Raw genomic sequence first — 18,219 nt, forward strand, 5'->3', positions numbered from 1 at the left:
TAAAAAAGCAAAGAAACATGTCAGTCATATTTTCTGATTGGATCTGAAAGTCAAGGAAGAACAGCCTGGTCTGCACATTTGTGAAATAACTAAAGATTTAAAAACACAACTCCATTTGGCATAGTCCATGGTACTCCTAGTTTTAAAAACAATGTTAATGCCCTCCTGGACTTGAGGTGCCTTATAAAAGAAGAAGGGGAAAAATTGCAGTGTCCAGATGCACATAGATGATAGAGACTTTTCCACACAGACTCAAGGATTTAATCGCTGCCAAAGGTGCATCAGCTAAATACTTAATTGAAGTGGGTGAACATTTATGCAGTCAGTTTTTGTTTTACATTTGTAATTAATCTAGATCGCATTGTATATATTTGTTTTCAATTAGTAAATACTTTTTAAAGGTATTGTAAAATAAGATTAGATATGGTAAGGATATTTCAGTAGCTAATGAAGCTGTGACGTTTTTATTCTTTGTTGGATTCCTACTGCAAATACATAAATTAAAAGTTATATTGCACTAGCCATGTGCGCCCAACTATGTTGCGCGTGTTAAAGTTGTCTGTGAAGGGCTCCCTGTTTAAACGTGGCTGCCAGTCGTGAACTGGGCCCTTCCTCGCACAGCATTATGATTTTTTATAAGGGAAACAAAATTAAAAAAGAAAACCCTTGGACATTGATTCGATAGGAACGGCCTACTCGGAATCACTGTCCGAATAGTAATTATGTGGCGGTGTAGGAGCATTTCTGCTTCTGTCCATTCTCAGTCCGTCTCGTTTTCACGACGCTATCGTTTCCTCTCACGATGTCTTCTCAACCTTTCTCCAATCTTGCAGGTTGCTTTGTGGCAATCCAAAGAGTAAGGCAATACACATGGAGCAGTGGTTATAAAAGGGGGACACATAGGTATTCAGGCTTTTTAAAGCATAAGTAGGAATCACTTCACTGACATGTGAGCAAGGCATGGTACAACTGTGAGACGCGCAGCACTCGCCGGCTACAACGTAACAATAATAATTTCCGAAACGTGCTGTTACGTTGTCATTCATTTTACCCACTTTCTTTCTTTCATTCATATGTTACATAGGCACGTACCTTTTATCTTCGGCAATCTCATTCTCTAACCAGGCTTCAGGAGCTAACCAGCGTAACACTGTCCACCACCCCTTTCGTTATTCCGGCACATTGTTGACATCCGTAAGTAACAATAATGTACTAAACTGGAAGGTGGTCTACGCATGCGTGGAATTCGCGGACTAAAAAAGATCAAGATCTAAATGAAGATCTCTTTAGTTAATTTAAAGCACAACAATTTGTTTAGTTTGAATGTCTGTGTTTTGAGGTATGACTGGAGTACTACAGTCTTCAGTAGTATAAGCCTGGAGGAGATTCTTAATGCAATGCCTGTGTTTTAGCTGTCTCTCTACTGCCATCTAGTGCTTCTTCTAATTCAATCGCGGACAAACAAAGATCAAGATCCAAATGAAGATTATATATAGAGATTGTTATTATTGCTAACCACAATTTTTCAAATCTGCCAGCACCTGGTGAAGCTTTTTTCCCTCAGTAAAATATTTATTTAAAATTTGTACTTGCAGGTGCCTTTTTGATCCCCTACACTTTTTTCCTGTTCATTGCTGGGATACCTCTGTTTTATATGGAATTGGCACTGGGCCAATTTAACAGGGAAGGAGCTGCCACTGTTTGGAAAATCTGCCCAATTTTTAAAGGTGAGATTGTATTAGAAAAATATGCTCATTATTTTTCACTATCATAAGTTTATGTTGCATACTGTATTCTTTCTAATAAACAACTTCAAAGGATCTTAAATACATTCTTTCATTATAGTAAGTACAAATAACATTCATTGTCCAATTGATATTGTAGAAATGATCTCCTATATACATTTTGTAAAACGAATGGTAGTATTAAAGTTTTACCTAGGAAGAGTGGTGATGTAGAGTATCATCTGCTTTAAGGTAGTTTTATAGGACATTGTCAGAGAGTAAAGACATAAGTCTTCCGAGTTAATTTATTTATTAAAGCCTGCATGTTTGTTTTTTTCTGGACACTCGAGTGTTCCTCTAACATCTCAAACATATGCATGTTCTGTTACTTATTGACTCTGTATGAGTGACCAGTGATAGACTAGCAACCCATGCAGGATTTGTATTTGATGCTGTTGGAACAGACGTTGACCTCTAAGAATCTAAAATGAAACAATCAGTGTTCAGCATTGATTTGGATTCTGAGACCAAAAGGCTTCTCTTGTATTGGTAGGTAGACCATTTCTAAAGTACAGGATCCCTATAGCTAAAGGCTGTGAGCTTTTACAGTAGGTTTATTTATCTTTGGAATTTGAAGCAGACCTGCATTTACAGTTTGACTTCTATGCTGTGGATTACACAAGCAAATATGTTTAGCTAATTAATAGTCGGGGTGGAGACAGTCTCTAAGCCATTTGCAACTTTATATGTCAAATGGATGTTATTAAAATTGGCTTTTGGGTTAAAATGTCAGTGTTTGTGTATTGTTTGCATGTTTTTCCTGTGTCTATGTCGGCTTTTCTGCAGATACTCTCTTCAAAACACTGTATGTAGTACATACATGCTAAATTAATTTCCATGTCTAAAATTGGCAACATATAAGTGTATGTGTGGGATTGTACATTACTGTGTCTTGCAATGTACTGGTGCTCTGTCTAGGATTGGTGTCTTATCTGATTTGAGCCAAACACTGCAGGAATACTTTCTTGCTATCCATTGACACTGAATTTAACAAGAGGATCATAAAAGTACTGGATGAATCTAAAGGTAAGTGGAAGACAGTAAAAGGGATTTAAGAACTGGAATTATAAGATCATACTTTATTATTCCTAGATCAAATTCTTGCTCTCTCATTTTGAATTCAGTGTAGAATTGTGGTGAATTTCAAAAACCTCACAGTAAAGCAACATAGAAGACAGGTACGCTTGAAAGAAATAAAGAGCTACAATTTTTCGCAAGATCCTAGAAATTAAGAAGTCATTTTCATGTAATTTCTAAAGGAGGATTTATATTTATTGTGCTTTTGTTTTTTTATTATTAATAGTACAGTTTTGTTTTTCAATCACTTTTCTAAAGAATGCTGTTTATTGGGCTGTGTTGTAATCTAGAATATCAAAGTGTATTTTTGATATTTTACTGCATGCAATTTTTTTGTTGATAGCAAGGAAGTATCGTGTCCTTTCAGAACATATATGCCCATTGCATTGCGGCACGCAATTATTTGTCGGTAGATTATGTGTCAAAATATCATAAATTAATAACTTTTGCTGTGAAAATGTATACTGTAAACTACTATATACACTAATCACTTAACACTGGAATAAACAAATAAATTGTGTATTCTGAAAAACATGGGAAGGAGCTATTCTCAACAATAGATCTATCAAAAGTAAAGACCATCAAATTTTTATTAAGTCAAGGAAAAAGGTACAATTATTTGAGATGGTTCAATGTGCCCAAGTCCAGAATGACTTACAAGAATACCTAAATATGAGGACAAATAATATGTTAATGCAGAATAAAGTATACAGGGTTTAGGTAATTATAGAAGGAAAAAAAAAACACACTAAATAAACCTAGAGTCTATCTGGGCTTGTTTAGGGAAATTCCTTCCTACCTCCAACTGTTTTCTTCAAAACTCCATTCTGACCTTTCTTCCACCCTCCAGTTGTACCATTGTCTTTCATCCTTCTGACTCCAAAGTTAAACAGCCTTACAGCCGAGAGTCTCTTTTAATCCTCTAGCCTGTAGATACCTCCAAAGACTCCTCCAGATCCCAATGAGTCACAATAAAGCTTTTGTTTTGCCTGTCCCTTACACAAAGCCCTGCTTTCTGGTATCTGTTATCCCTGCTACTCCAATGGGGTTTGATCAATATAAATAGAATCCACAGCATACTTTAATGACTGCTGTTGTGGCTAACTAGGATATTACAAATTTTAAAGATTTTTAGCTTCTTTCCCGTGCTTCTGTAGACATTTTTGCATCCATCCATAAATGTAATTCCATTCTAAAATGTTGCTAAATTTAGAGTTTCAGTGATCTTCACTAAATGAAAATTTTCTGCCACTTCTTGATGTTCTGACCTATTTATGTATAAATCTGAGAGGGCCTGGTCCCTTACTCCCATGGTAATCTGATTAATTCCCTACTAATACTGTACATTTGAAGGAGAATCTGGCACAACTACTACATAGTGACTCAGGACCATCTTAAAAGTATCATAGCCCCCCAGGCAAAGTAGTTCCCTGGGGCCCCTGTTTTGATAGCAAAACAGAAACAAACACAGGCATCAGAAACATTGTGGGCCCCTGTGTTCCTGGGGCCACTGGCCAGTGCCCATATTTTAAGACAGCCCTGAGTGACTGTACAACATAGATTGAGTGAAGTTAAATGCTAATATTTGCGTACGGTTTAGTAAGAATAATCACCTAGAGAATTTGATCTGACATGAGATATTTGTTTACTCACTTAGATTTATCCTGATATCTTTGTCACAGTTATAAATGGGTACTGAGACAACAAGAAAAGAGAACATAAAGAATTTTAGATATATAAAAATGTTCTAAAATAAAACATAGCACTAGACCTAGATCTAAAGGATATTAGATATTTAAAAGATGTTTGTTTTTTGTCCTTGCTGAGAAGACTTAATTTCACTTTCTTTCTGCAGGTGTGGGCTACACTGTGATCCTTATAGCACTGTACGTAGGCTTCTACTACAATGTCATCATTGCTTGGTCACTCTACTACTTGTATTCCTCATTTACACAAGATCTACCTTGGCAAATGTGTGGGAACAGCTGGAACAGTGCTAATTGCACAGTTCCTGAGCCATTGAATAAAACAGTCAGCAATCGGACTGTCTTGCCCAAAGCTAATAATACTGCAGCATCAGAATTCTTTGAGTAAGTACTGTGCTCACTTTATGTTTTTGAGAGGCTTTTGATCAACTGTATGCAAGCCAGGTCCTGGGGACTCACAATGCTGGTAGATTCTGTTATAATGAATTTGCTAATTAAAAGCTATTCTTCTGTTAAGTAAGCTTGACATTTAATAAAAGGTCTTGTTCTTGCTTTTCTTTTGCTACATTAAAAATCTGTAGTAGTGTATGTTTTACTTTTCTGAGACAATCCGAACATGTGGAATAAACATTTTTAGGGTCACATTTTCTTGTAAATATTTTATGAAAATGACTACTGTATGGTGAAAGAAAAGGTAGAAATAGTGTCAAATAAAATGGTTGTCTTTGGTCATCCTTTTGTAAATGTTGTTTGGCAGGTTAGTAAGACACATAGAAACAATTACAATCTCAGAATTTTAAAAGGGCAAGTTAAAATTAAATAAAAATAGACAATTTTATTTAAATCTTGGGCACAAAATTATGTGACAATAATAACCATCTCTCTGACTTTCATAGAGAGAAAAGAACCCACACTGTTGGGTTACTTATGAAGCTGCAGACAAAAGTGTAACAATTGTCTGATGTAACAAGAACTTAAATAAACGATGGTGGCAGACATCAATGCAGGAAGCTGCTTTAAAAGTATGTTTTTGAAAGGTTATTTTGCACTGAGGCTCTTCAAGATAGCTCTTCTGATATCTGTACTAATGATTGTTACAGTATATTACCGACATTATTGAAGATAAATTGAATCCTGATCGATCAGTGTTAGTTAAAGAACTATGAAAAGATCATACAAACATTTTGCACTTTATAATAATCATGTCGGCACAGTATCAAAGTTTGCAATTCAAGCTTACAAATTCAACATTTCACACTCAACACATTGTTTGATTATCTTGATGATAACAAACACAAGCACAGATTCACTAAAATAACTGTAGCTGTAAAGAGTACCAATTTTTTATTAACTACATTGTTTAAAAAAAATAGCTTGAGAAACAGAAGGACCATATCTAGAAAAAAGCATAATGTTTGGACTAAGTAATAAAAATATGGCAGAAATAGTTAAAAAAGGAGAAGAGGCATTGGTAGTTTAATTATTAAATTAGAATACAGAATGGTAATCATTTACATATACTTCCTGAACAAATTGGCATAATACCTTCTTGGATGCCATCATTAGTTAGTCAGTCAGTCATTGTCTAGCCGTCTAGTCTTAAACAGGGACACGGCGGGTGCTGGAGCCTATCCTAGCTAGCACAGGGCTCAACAAATCCTGGACGAGGTACCAGTCCATCATAGGGCTAATATACACACACACACACACACACACACACCCCAACGACACACTAGGGTCAGATTAGTACTGTCAATCCACATTATTTGCATGTATTTGGACTGTAGGAGGAAAACCCATTTAGACAGAAGGAGAATATGCAAACTCCACTCCACAGGACATGAACCCTGGTCTCCTACTGCAAGACAGCTGCACTATCACTTCACCGTCATTAGTAAATGTGTATATTAAATGAGAGTGTTGTTGAACTACCACATCATTAAAGAAGCAAGTCTTAAAATAGTCTACTCTACATTGACAGTGTGTAGGAAAGTGCATGAGATATTAGAACAAGTCATAACACGTGTGTTGGGGGAATTATGAAATAAATTAAAGTGAACTAGAACTGTTCACACAGAATTAAAGGTTTTGGGAGAATAGAGGGCAATAACTTGGGGCAACAAAGGAGATGGGGCCAATAAGAAGCATACAAGAAAAATTAAGGAAGACACATTAAATGCCAGTTTAAGCAAACAATGCTCCTTGATATTTTAATTTGAGCAAGCACTAAACTGTGTAGCCAAGTCCAGGTGATACTTTGTTTATTGTTTTTTTTATTATTTGTTTTGCTATATTCTTTATTTATCTGTCTCAGAAGTTTATGAACAAAACCTTTTATTCAAAATTTTGGAGCATTTGTTGAATAGTATTAATTCATGTGAAGCAGACGATTGGTGGTGTCCTCTTGCATTAAAAAATGGTTATAACAAATTGACACTTTTGTATTCTTGCAATATTCTTCAGAACTAACTTTTAAAATATTTAGAATGCAAATAATAAATAATATATAATTTCTGAAAGCTTGCTGTGTGGATGCATGTGTGTGTATAAGTACTTAGGGAAATATGAATTGCATACTTCATCTATCAGTAACAGAATGTTATATATGTTGTGAAATAGGGTGGCCCGGACACACAGAGGCGGACACCGTTTCAGCCATCACCACACGTTTATTTACAGTATATTTACAAATGTCAAGTGCACCGCCACCAAACCCCCAGTCTCCCCAAAGTCCAGGCTCTCACTAGCCACTGTCTCCACACACAAATCACTCGGGCCTCTCCTCGCCTCCTCTGCCACGACCTCATCTTCCTCCTCACCCGACTCCAGCCTTGATTGCAGGGCGGCGGATCCTCAAATAGGCGGCTGATTGCCGACCGCACCCAGCCACCTGTGACACTGTCTTTTTTCTGTTTTTTAGGGTGAATAATGGAAACAACTTTTCCTAATTGCTCCAAAATTGAGTGTGACATGTGCTTATGCCATTTTTCCAAATACAAACAGAAAACTGTTTTGCTATTATCATACTACATTTCTAATACACTTAACTTTAAGGGCACTGGGTGATTATATCTCTTAACAAAGGTTATAATAGAAAAAGGGTAATGAAATGTGGAGTGAATGCATGAGAAGTGGTAAGAGATAGCAGTTCAAAGCTTTTCTACTACTTGTAACTTGAGTGCTTATTATTACAGCTAAGATTTCTCCATTCTGTAAACTGTTTCAGAAAATAATATCTTAAGTCGCTGGTTGGTTAAGCATATTAAAAAAAGCTTTTGAAGCTTATAAATGTGAGACTAGTAAGGAATTGCACATCAAAGAGTTTTTGTGCTTCTACAGTGTGAACAGAGATTGACGGCTTGCCCCAAAGGGACTTTCAAGATTGTTACGGGACAGTAAAGTTGTTCACGTGTGAATGAAACTTATGCAGAGTTAGATGTGTATATATAGACTGAGATGGGTTTTGATTTCTATCTTTTTGTATATAACTTTGCTGTATTCAATTCAAATTACATTGACATAGAAAACAAATAAGGGAAATTGTATTAACTGTATTTTATGTAGCAGAAGTCCTAATCAGGGCAAGTAATTATGTTAAGGGAATAATAAAATGTAATTTGATAAGGCTTGAACTCACCATTTTTGGTGAGACTAAGTTTTGTTCAGATAATGTTTTATTCCATAAAGAGGCCTCCATGGAGTGATATTTTACCAGGTGAGATTAGGGTCCAGTAAATTGCTGAATATTGTTTGTCTGTCTATCATCCAGTATATAATATCATATCATTCAATGCCATATCAGCAGACTTGCACATCATCTTTACTCCCAGGCTAATAAACTGTTAAATCACAGTAAACTGCTTGACATGTGTATAAGACTATTTTATAAACATCTGGTCTATCACTCAGTTTTTACTAATTATACAATATTATTTTGTAGAACAAAACATTGATCCTTCATTTAGGGCATATACTTATAATGTGCAGATATTTTATAATTTGATGATTGTGTTTGTTTTTTCTTTTAAATATAGCATTTCCAATTATTGCAGTGAAACTGCAATTTAAGACTAAGACTTAAAGAAGTGCCTTTTTTAGGAGTGTTAATCCATCCATCCATCCATTTTCTAACCCGCTGAACCCGAATACAGGGTCACGGGGGTCTGCCGGAGCCAATCCCAGCCAACACAGGGCACAAGGCAGGAACCAATCCTGGGCAGGGTGCCAACCCACCGCAGAGGAGTGTTAATATTAAACTTTAATATTACAACTTGCTGTGTCATTATGGACCTAACCGAAGTAATGCTTGGATAGGACACTTCTGTTTCAGAAGCTCAGAGACCTGTACACATTTACATATAGCAAGAAATGTATACACTTAAATATTTTTCTCATAGCTTCTAGAACTTAAGAGTCTCTATGCTTTTTTTTCATGCATGTGGTTTCTTTTTTCTGTCCTTCTGTATTCTCCCTAGTGATTTATAGAGATTGAGCATCTTCTTCTTTCAGCTGCTCCTGTTAGGGGTTGCCCAGCGGATCACCTTTTTCCATATCCTCCTGTCCTCTACATCTTGCTCTATTATACCCATCACCTGCATGTCCTCTCTCACCTTATCCATAAACCTTCTCTTAGGCCTTCCTCTTTTTCTCTTGCCCAGAAGAATCCTTTTCCTAATATACTCAGCATCTCTCCTCTGCACATGTCCAAACCAATGCAATCTCGCCACTCTGACTTTCTCTCCAAAACATCCAAACTGACCTGACCCTCTAATGTACTCATTTCTAATCCTGCCTATCCTTGTCACACTGAATACAAACCTTAACATTTTTAACTCTGCCACCTCCAGCTCTGTCTCCAGTTTTTTGGTGCCACCGTCTCCAACTCATATAACATAGCTGGTCTCACTACCGTCTTGTAGGTCTTCCCTTTCACTCTTGCTGATACCCATCTGTCACAAATTACTCCTGACACTCTTCTCTACCCACTCCACCCTGTTTGCACTCTCTTTTTCACCTCTCTTTAACAGTCCCCATTACTCTGTATTGCTGATCCCAAGTATTTACACTCATCCTCATTTGCCAGCTCTACTAACTGCATCCTCACGATTTCACTGACATCCCTCTCATTTACACACATGTATTCTGTCTTGTTCCTACTGACCTTCATCCCTCTCCTCTCTAGAGCATATCTCGACCTCTCGAGGATCTCTGCAACCTGCTCCCTACTCTCGCTATAGATCATAATGTCAGCAGCAAACATCATAGTTCATATGGACTCCTGTCTAATCTCATCTGTCAACCTGTCCATCACCATTGCAAATAAGAAAGGGCTCAAGGCCGATACCTGATGTAATCCCACCTCCATGTTGAATTCATCCGTCACTCCTACAACAGACCTTGCCACTGTTACACTTCCCTTGTACATATCCTGTACAACTTTTGCATACATCTCTGCCTCACCTGATTTCCGCACCCTGTAATATGCTTTCTCCAGGTCTACAAAAACACAATACAACTCCTTTTGGCCTTCTCTATACTTCTCCATCAACACCCTCAGAGCAAACATCACATCTGTGGTGTTCTTTCCTGGCATGAAACCAGACTGCTGCTCACTAATCATCACCTCCCTTCTTGACCTAGCTTCCACAAGTCTTTCCCATAACTTCATGCTGTGGCTAATCAATTTTATCCCCCTGTAGTTACTATAGCTCTGCACATCCCCCTTATTTTAAAAATCAGTACCAGTAAATTCCCTCTCCACTCCTTTGGCATCCACTCACTTTCCAAGGTTCCATTAAACAATCTGGTTAAAATCTTCACTGCCATCTCCATTAAACACCTCCATGCTACCACAGGTATGTCATCTGAACCAACAGCTTTTCCATTCTTCATTCTCCTCATAGCTATCCTTACTTCCTCCTTGCTAATCCGTTGCACTTCCTGATTCACTGTCGCAACATCATCCAACCGTCTCTCGTTCTTTCATTCATCAGCCTCTTGAAGTACTCTTTTCATCTGCTCAACACACTCTCCTCACTTGTGAATGTCTTTCCATCTTTACCCTTTATCACCTGTGACAGCAGGGGTCGCTGTTGCCCCGAGAAATCCGCAGACAACACGTCCAGACACCAGGTTAAAGTTCCAGAAATGAATTTAATTTTTCAATTGTGCACAAAGCACCTCCACCACCACATTATTAATAATAATACAATAAATCAATACAATACTCAATCAATCCTCCTCTCCACCCAGCAGCGCCATCACACTTCCTCCCAACTCCAGCTCGCCCTGCTGGGTTGCCCACAGTCCTTTTATAGTCCTTGACCCGGAAGTGCTTCTGTCCCTCAGTCCATGCGATTTCATAGCACTTCCGGGTCAGATGGAAACTCTCTCCTTTTTCTTCATTATTTCCGTCTCCGTGACTAGGGAGTACTTCCAGGCTATAATAAAAATCATTGTGCTTCCCTGCATTGTCCCCTGGCGGCCCCCATGGTATCCAGCAGGGCTGTAAAGTAAAACTCCAATGTCCATGGTGCCCTGTGGGAACTCGGGGCACCTCTGTGTTGCAGGAAGGACTCCATCTGACGGCATGGGGGTGTTGGCCGGGATTAACAGCCGGCCATTTCTCACACACCCTAACCTGCTGCACATCTTTCTCAGCTCGGTCCCTCTGTCTAGCCAATCGGTACAGGTCCTATTCTCCCTCCTTAGTGTCCAGCCTCTCATACAACTCATCATACACCTTTTCTTAGGCTTCACTACCTCTCTCATTATCTTATGCCTTATCTCCTTGTACTCCTGTGTACTTTCTGCATCTCTCTGACTATTACACTTTGCCAACCTTTTCCTCTGTATACTCTCCTGTACTTCCCCATTCCACCACCAGGTTTCCTTTTCCTCCTTCTTCTGTCCAGATTTCACGCTAAGCACCCTTCTTACTGTCACCCTTACTACTTCTGCTGTAGTTGCCCAGCTATCTGGCAACCCTTCACTGCCACCCAGTGCCTTTCTTACCTTTTCCTTGAACTCAACCTTGCAGTCTTCCTTTTTCAACTTCCACTGTTTGATCCTTGGTTCTGCCCTCACTCTCCTCCTCTTCTTGATCTCCATCGTCATCCTACAGACCACCATCCTATGCTGTCTAACTACACTTTCCCCTGCCACCACTTTGCAGTCTTCAATCTCCTTCAGATTGACTCTCCTGCATAGGATATAATCTACCTGTGTGCATCTTCCTCCACTCTTGTACATCAGTACTAGTGGCGGCCGTTGTTAACTCGGGCCTCGACTGATCTGGTATGGAAATCCATATTGTTGTCTGCATTATGATCTGCCAAATTTTACACAGGATGCCCTTCCTGACGTAACCCTCCCCATTTATCCTGGCTTGGCACTGGCACAAAGAAACACACTGGTTTGTACATCCCCTGTGGCTGGAAGCATAACATCTGTTATTTTTTTTTTTCTTTTTCAGTTTTACTATACATTTTTTCCTTAATTGCTTCTGGACATTGTCTTTATGTCTTTATTGTCTTCATCAAACAATATGTGCTTCTCAAACCTAACTTCTTTTATTTATTTTCCATAACACTTATTTTACAAGGGTCTTCCTAATTTCCATTATGTTACATGAGACAGAGGTAACATTTCCATTAATACAATATCAAACTGGTTTAATCCTGTTTAGGATCTCTGGATAGCTGGCATCTGTCATAAGAGGTACTGGGTGTAAGGTGGAATACATATATTAGATGGAACACCAGTGCGTCACCAGGTACATTCACACATAAAGAGACAGTTTTTCTCCAATTAGCCTAACACATGCAATTTTAGAAAGTGCCTGAATAAAAATCAACACAGTCTCATATACAGTCTACAAGCTCCACAAACCAAATGTGTAATTACTGGAATTCTTTCATTTTTTTATTTGGAATAATGTTGTATTTGCAGTTTTCAGCAAAGATTTCAGTGTCTTCCTTGAATCAAGGTAAGATCAAGATGCTTCACTGTTGTACTGTGTGTTGAAAAGCTGTCTTCCATCATGGTCCTGAAGGCTGAAGAATGTCTAGAGGCACTCTGGTTTTATAAGTACTTCTTGCTGTTGCTTGTTTTATACAATGAGTTTAGTTTCTATGGACTTAAGGGGCTATCCATAGACATAGCATGTTTAACCTTGTAGTGATTAGTTAGCTGAAGGCCTTACTATTTCTTGACCATTTTCAATTTTTTTTTCTTGCACATTTTGGGTAATTTTTGTAATAATCTGTTACGGTTTTATTAAGTTTTTAACTTATTTTTTTGCTCTTCAGGCTTATTTAAGGTCAATAAGAGCATTTAAAATTGATTGCATTACTCTTCTCTTATACCTTATTGACATTGTTTATGTTTCTTGTTGCCTAATTTTTAATCTTATTCTATTTACAAGCCTTATCAGCATAAATAAATAAAGGGATTCATTCTGATTATGATCATATCCTGTATAGTAAAGACTGGTTTAAGTGCAATGGCATATTATGTTTCATAGCAGAAACAAAAATTTTCATTTTATATTCAGTAACAAAACTGTACTTTAGTAAGGTAGCTGGGTGACTATAGTTACACTCATAATTACAGTTCTAATTGTTTTTAAAAGATCATTCCATTTAAATATTGGCAGAAATTAGGATTATAAAGTGTCTAATGGAAAAATGTAACATTTGATCTTCTCTGCCAATACAGGAGCTCATGGCAAAAATGATGAAGCTTTATAATTGAGATCATAACAGGGGAATTTGCATAGCCTTAAAGCAAAGATAGATAGATGCATCTAAAATAATTTGAGAATTTAAAAAATGAAACAAAAACGTTCCCTTGGCTCTCTTCCCTTATGAAAGATTGGCAAACATGTGTCCCCAGCATGTAATGTTTAGGCTTCCTATGATCCTTAAAGTTTCCAGAATTGTATCTCTCAAATATTTGAGGAGGATATTCAGAATGCTTTGAACTGTGGAAGAACTGTAGCCATCATTCCTTGTCATTATTGCTTTGCTGTATGGGGTAAAGTGGAATATGTAATCAGGTTTCTAAGTAAATGAAATTAGGACCTGCAGCTGAGTCTTGGGCATACCTACTAATTTCTATCAGTTGTCTTATTGTCAAGGGAATTAAACTGGTGTGCTAGTGATATTATTAAATATTTCATACTGGACAAAATTGGATACTCGCATGTGCTACAGACATTTTAAATAAAAGGTGTGTTTTAATAATGTTAAGTTTTATTAGACTTGTAATCCTGACATTACCAACTTCTCTGAGCAATCAAACCAAACCTTTTCTTATATAAACTTTAATGGCAAATGTTATAAAGCTCGAATACATCCCCTGGCCCCCAAACACACATTCTTTGAATGATTTTTTAAATTTCTGCAAACATTTGGCTATTCAGTACTGTTTATATTATCTTTCAGACTATACCTTTGAGTGTACTTCCTGTTTGTATTTAATTTTGAATGGGGGCCAAATTGATTTAACATATTATTTGCTTTATTAGTCAATTTTTCAACATTTGTGTGTATCTCCTACAGGGAAAAGGAAAACTCAATTTAAAAAATTTACATTGTACATGTATGGTACAGTCTATCAGAGATTAAGAAAAGGATTAAAAGCCATAATTATTTGTTTAATTTATAATCTAAAATATAGATTTGCAGAAAAAAATTGTAAAATGCAAAAATTTAAAAAGGAAGAATTTTGACCTTCAATAGTGGGTGGTGAAATATATTGTATATGCTTAAAATAAATCTAGCAGCTAAATGTATGATCACCAGAACCTCATAAAAGATCTTTGAGACGCATAAAATGTAAGAGTCTTTAGTTGCATTAAATGAGCACTGTTCGTTAATAACAAAGACACTTGGCTATCAGTAAAGTGACAAATGGACATTTTTTTCAATAATTTTGTCATCAGAATGGTTCTGATCAAGGTTATTATAGTTTTGCCTTTTTATATTAGTTTTTATTCTTTTTCTGACCCTACTTCAGTTTAGTTTTAGTTTTCATTCATTTTGTATTCTTAGTTTTAATTTAGTTTTTATTTAACAAAGAAATTTCTATTTTATTTTTGTATCTGTTAGTTTCAGTTTTAGTGTTAGTAATTATGGTATGGTTAAAGAGCTACTATGGAGTTTAGTTTTGTGTCACAATCAAATAGAACTGTACACTTAATGGGTTTGAATACAAGTTTAAAAGCTTACTACACTACATTGTTTACTATCTGTTTTTTGTTTTTTTTTTGTCTGATAAAAACAAGCATAATCAAAACCAGATACTGAATTTGAACAATGTTTTTATAATAAATAAATATGCACTGCCTGTTGACACTTTTTATCCTTTCCTTTTATTTTTAAGGTTTGAGGGGTTTTTTTTACTCTAAATGTCTATACCAAACAACATATCTCGCTCCAAGACAATGTGCTTATAATGTGCTTAAATTGCCCAGAGGGGACTGGGCGGTCTCATGGTCTGGAATCCCTACAGATTTTTTTTTTTTCTCCAGCTGTCTGGAGTTTTTTTTTTTGTTTTTTCTGTCCACCCTGACCATCGGACCTTACTTATTCTATGTTAATTAATGTTGACTTATTTTTTACTGTGTCTTCTATTTTTCTATTCTCCATTTTGTAAAGCACTTTGAGCTACATTTTTTTGTATGAAAATGTGCTATATAAATAAATGTTGTTGTTGTTGTTGTTATAATAAATGCCTTGAATATTGCATTCAAAAATCTCCCATACTGGGCTTTATTATTTTCTACAAGCCATATTGATCTCTGATTCCATCTCAGGCACATACAATTTATAGGCAAAATTTTGCCACCTGCAGGCCTAAAAAGATGGTGACCTAGTTGTTATTGCTATCTAACCCATCCATCATCCACACTGCCTTCATCAGTGTCTCTGTTCTCATGAGTCAAGAATTTATTCTTTTTGGGTCTGATTTGATTACAGAATTGCAGTAACTCATTGTTGGGTTGTAACCATGAATACTGTCATGTCTAACTTGTCCTCTTAGTTCAGTCTGTAGTGCTTAAATAACAATGAAAAGCAGACAAAGCAGGAATTAAACAACAAATTTTTGCTTTTCCCTTGTGTTGTGCTGCACTTCTACTCTCAATCAAGCCTCACCTAAAACACCCCTGTAAAAATACACAAAACTTGTTTTTGTATTACAGTAGACCAAAGTAGCATATGCCATTTCCTGGGTTAGTAATGTTAAATTCTTGTCATTTTGTCTACTGGTTTGCCTTTCTGTCTGTTTGGATGTTTTTGCTCTGAGCCAGCAGGTGGCATCGGTGTGCAAACTGTAGCACACAGGAAAAACAAAAAAAAACACTGGGACTGTCAGTGTCACTTTTCCATTCCAAAGTAGTCCATATCGGACAGAGGGTGTTGTATTGTATAGAGAACATACATACTGACAGACATTCTATTTTATATATATATATATATATGTTCTGTTTGTCGCACTGCGTGTATATCATTTAAAAGCCTGTACAGCAGCTGTGCTTTTGCCACAGCTTGCGCTGTGAAGGGGGGGGTGGGCTTAACGCACGCTAAGGAGGATCGGTGGGATCATTTGCTGGCGAGCTGTGTGTTTTGCTTGTCGCGCTGCGTGTCAATTATTTCAAAGCATGTACAGCAACTGTCCTTTTGCCACTTTGCATCTATTCCACTTGCATTGTGAAGGGGGGGGTGATGGGGGCTGAACGCACACTAAGGAGAAGCTGTCGGATCATCTGCTGGCTTGCTGTTGCTGCTGCTGGTGAGCTGCGCGTTCTGCTTGTCGTTGTCTGCCAAAAGCATTCCAACAACTGCTAGGTTAGATGTCTGTGAACTTGTTTTAAATGTTGTCTCACTGCCTTGTCTCACGTGACGTTAAAGTGTCCCTAACGGGATGTCAGATTGTCTTCCGAGAAGATCCCGTCTTGTCTCCCTAGTCTCCCTCCCAAGATTTTTTTTTATAATAGGTGTATAACATAGTTTACTGTCAAATAATGCAAAGAGTATGCGACACGTGTTTTGCCCTTATATGGGCTCATCAGGCGTACACACTCCACTGCTCTCCTCGCGGGGATCGAACCTCGGACATCAGCGGCGAAGCCTCTTTATGCTGTGCCACAGCATGTGGTTCGTTTATTTGACAGCCTGGAGATTGGAGTAATTACATTCGTAGCATTCGTAATCTGAGACCCGATCTGATTTTATGGGTGGTTACCTACCAGGTAACAAATGTGGTTGGTCTGCCAGTCGGCAAATATTCGCCACGCCCTCTCAATTGCAAGTAGCGGGTCATAGAATGTTACATAGTTTACTGTCAAATAATACATATATACAGTATATATATACAGTATATATATATATATATATATATATATATATATATATATATATATATATACATACATACATACATAAATTTTCTTGCAAGAGTTCCCACTAGCTAAATGATACCAATAAATATGTGATTTATGTAACCAACCAATAGGATTATGGGCCCAATGCAGCATATTGATGAATGTGTTAGAAACATTTACAAACTAATACAGATGGAATCCTGTTGTAATGAAATTCACGGGACCATAAAAATACTTCATTATACTGAAATTTTGTTGTAATGAATATAGGGAAAATATGTATACCTGTACTGTGACTGGAGTCACTGGCAATTTGCCATTACTAATGGCAGTGGCGCAAGGACAGCTCTGTAGCTGCTGTACTGCCTGTGGTAATCATTAAACCAAGGGTAAAATAATTGGTTGTCCTGTGCAGGATCAAGTTTACCATGTAATGTGCTTGTCGTATGATGTTTAGAAAATTTAACACTGGTCTTTGACCTACTTTTCCTCACACTCTACTCATCTCTCTTCTCTAGACTGTTGCTGCAGTAGTGATTCTGAGCCACTGGAGTTCTTGTAATCTGAAGATGGGAGCTAAAGCAGGACTATTGTCTGTGTCACGGCTCCTGTCTCGTAAGCTCAAGTGCTCCTATTTGTGATTCAGAATGCTTTCGCCATGCCATTTCTCTTCATTTCAGAATCAACTTTTTCCCGGATTGTTAATTTTTCTTTCAGCATAAACTGACAGCGTTTCTCACTTTTTTTGTTCATCACAAAGAAAACTTTGAAAAGCTCTGTAAAATTCGAACAGCACAGTGTCCACACATGACAAAACTACTCCACGTGGACTTTCGGTGGAACACTAAATCAGAATTCGGCTCTGATGTAATATGTTGCACCTACACTCTTGCTGAGACTGCCCGAGACTGAAAATTTTGCAACAGAATGTCACTTTCTTTTTGGTCTAACAAGAAAGAGACAGTCTGTTGCAGGGTTCTCGATACTTGGTGAAAGTGTGGTTACAGCATTAAGTAATTTTTTCATTGCATTATTATCTTTGGTGGCCATTTTTGGCAGAAAAATGTTTGTTATACTGAAGTTTACGACTCGTTAATTTTGTACGATTGTTTGACCCAACAAAAAATACTTGTTATTTTGAAAATTTTATTACTTAAGTATTCGCTGTAATGAGATTTTACCTGTATATAGTCCACTAAACCTTAGGCAGGCTAAAAAAATGTTCACCCTCTTCTCTGATGTCATTCATTTAAATAATCATTCT

At 37.2% G+C, this 18,219-nt stretch overlaps 1 protein-coding gene across 2 annotated transcripts in view; it reads left to right on the forward strand.

The window, feature by feature from the left end:
- The window catches only part of slc6a2 (solute carrier family 6 member 2), a 105,333-nt gene that overhangs the window by 12,197 nt on the left and 74,917 nt on the right, over positions 1-18,219 (forward strand). For both annotated transcript variants that reach the window (XM_039762928.1, XM_039762927.1), the window contains exons 3-4: positions 1,596-1,727; positions 4,717-4,951. In XM_039762928.1, the coding sequence (XP_039618862.1) occupies positions 1,596-1,727; positions 4,717-4,951 (367 nt within the window). The remainder of the gene's footprint in view (positions 1-1,595; positions 1,728-4,716; positions 4,952-18,219) is intronic.

This window comes from Polypterus senegalus, chromosome 9 (assembly GCF_016835505.1).
Source record: "Polypterus senegalus isolate Bchr_013 chromosome 9, ASM1683550v1, whole genome shotgun sequence".
NCBI classification, from domain to species: domain Eukaryota; kingdom Metazoa; phylum Chordata; class Cladistia; order Polypteriformes; family Polypteridae; genus Polypterus; species Polypterus senegalus.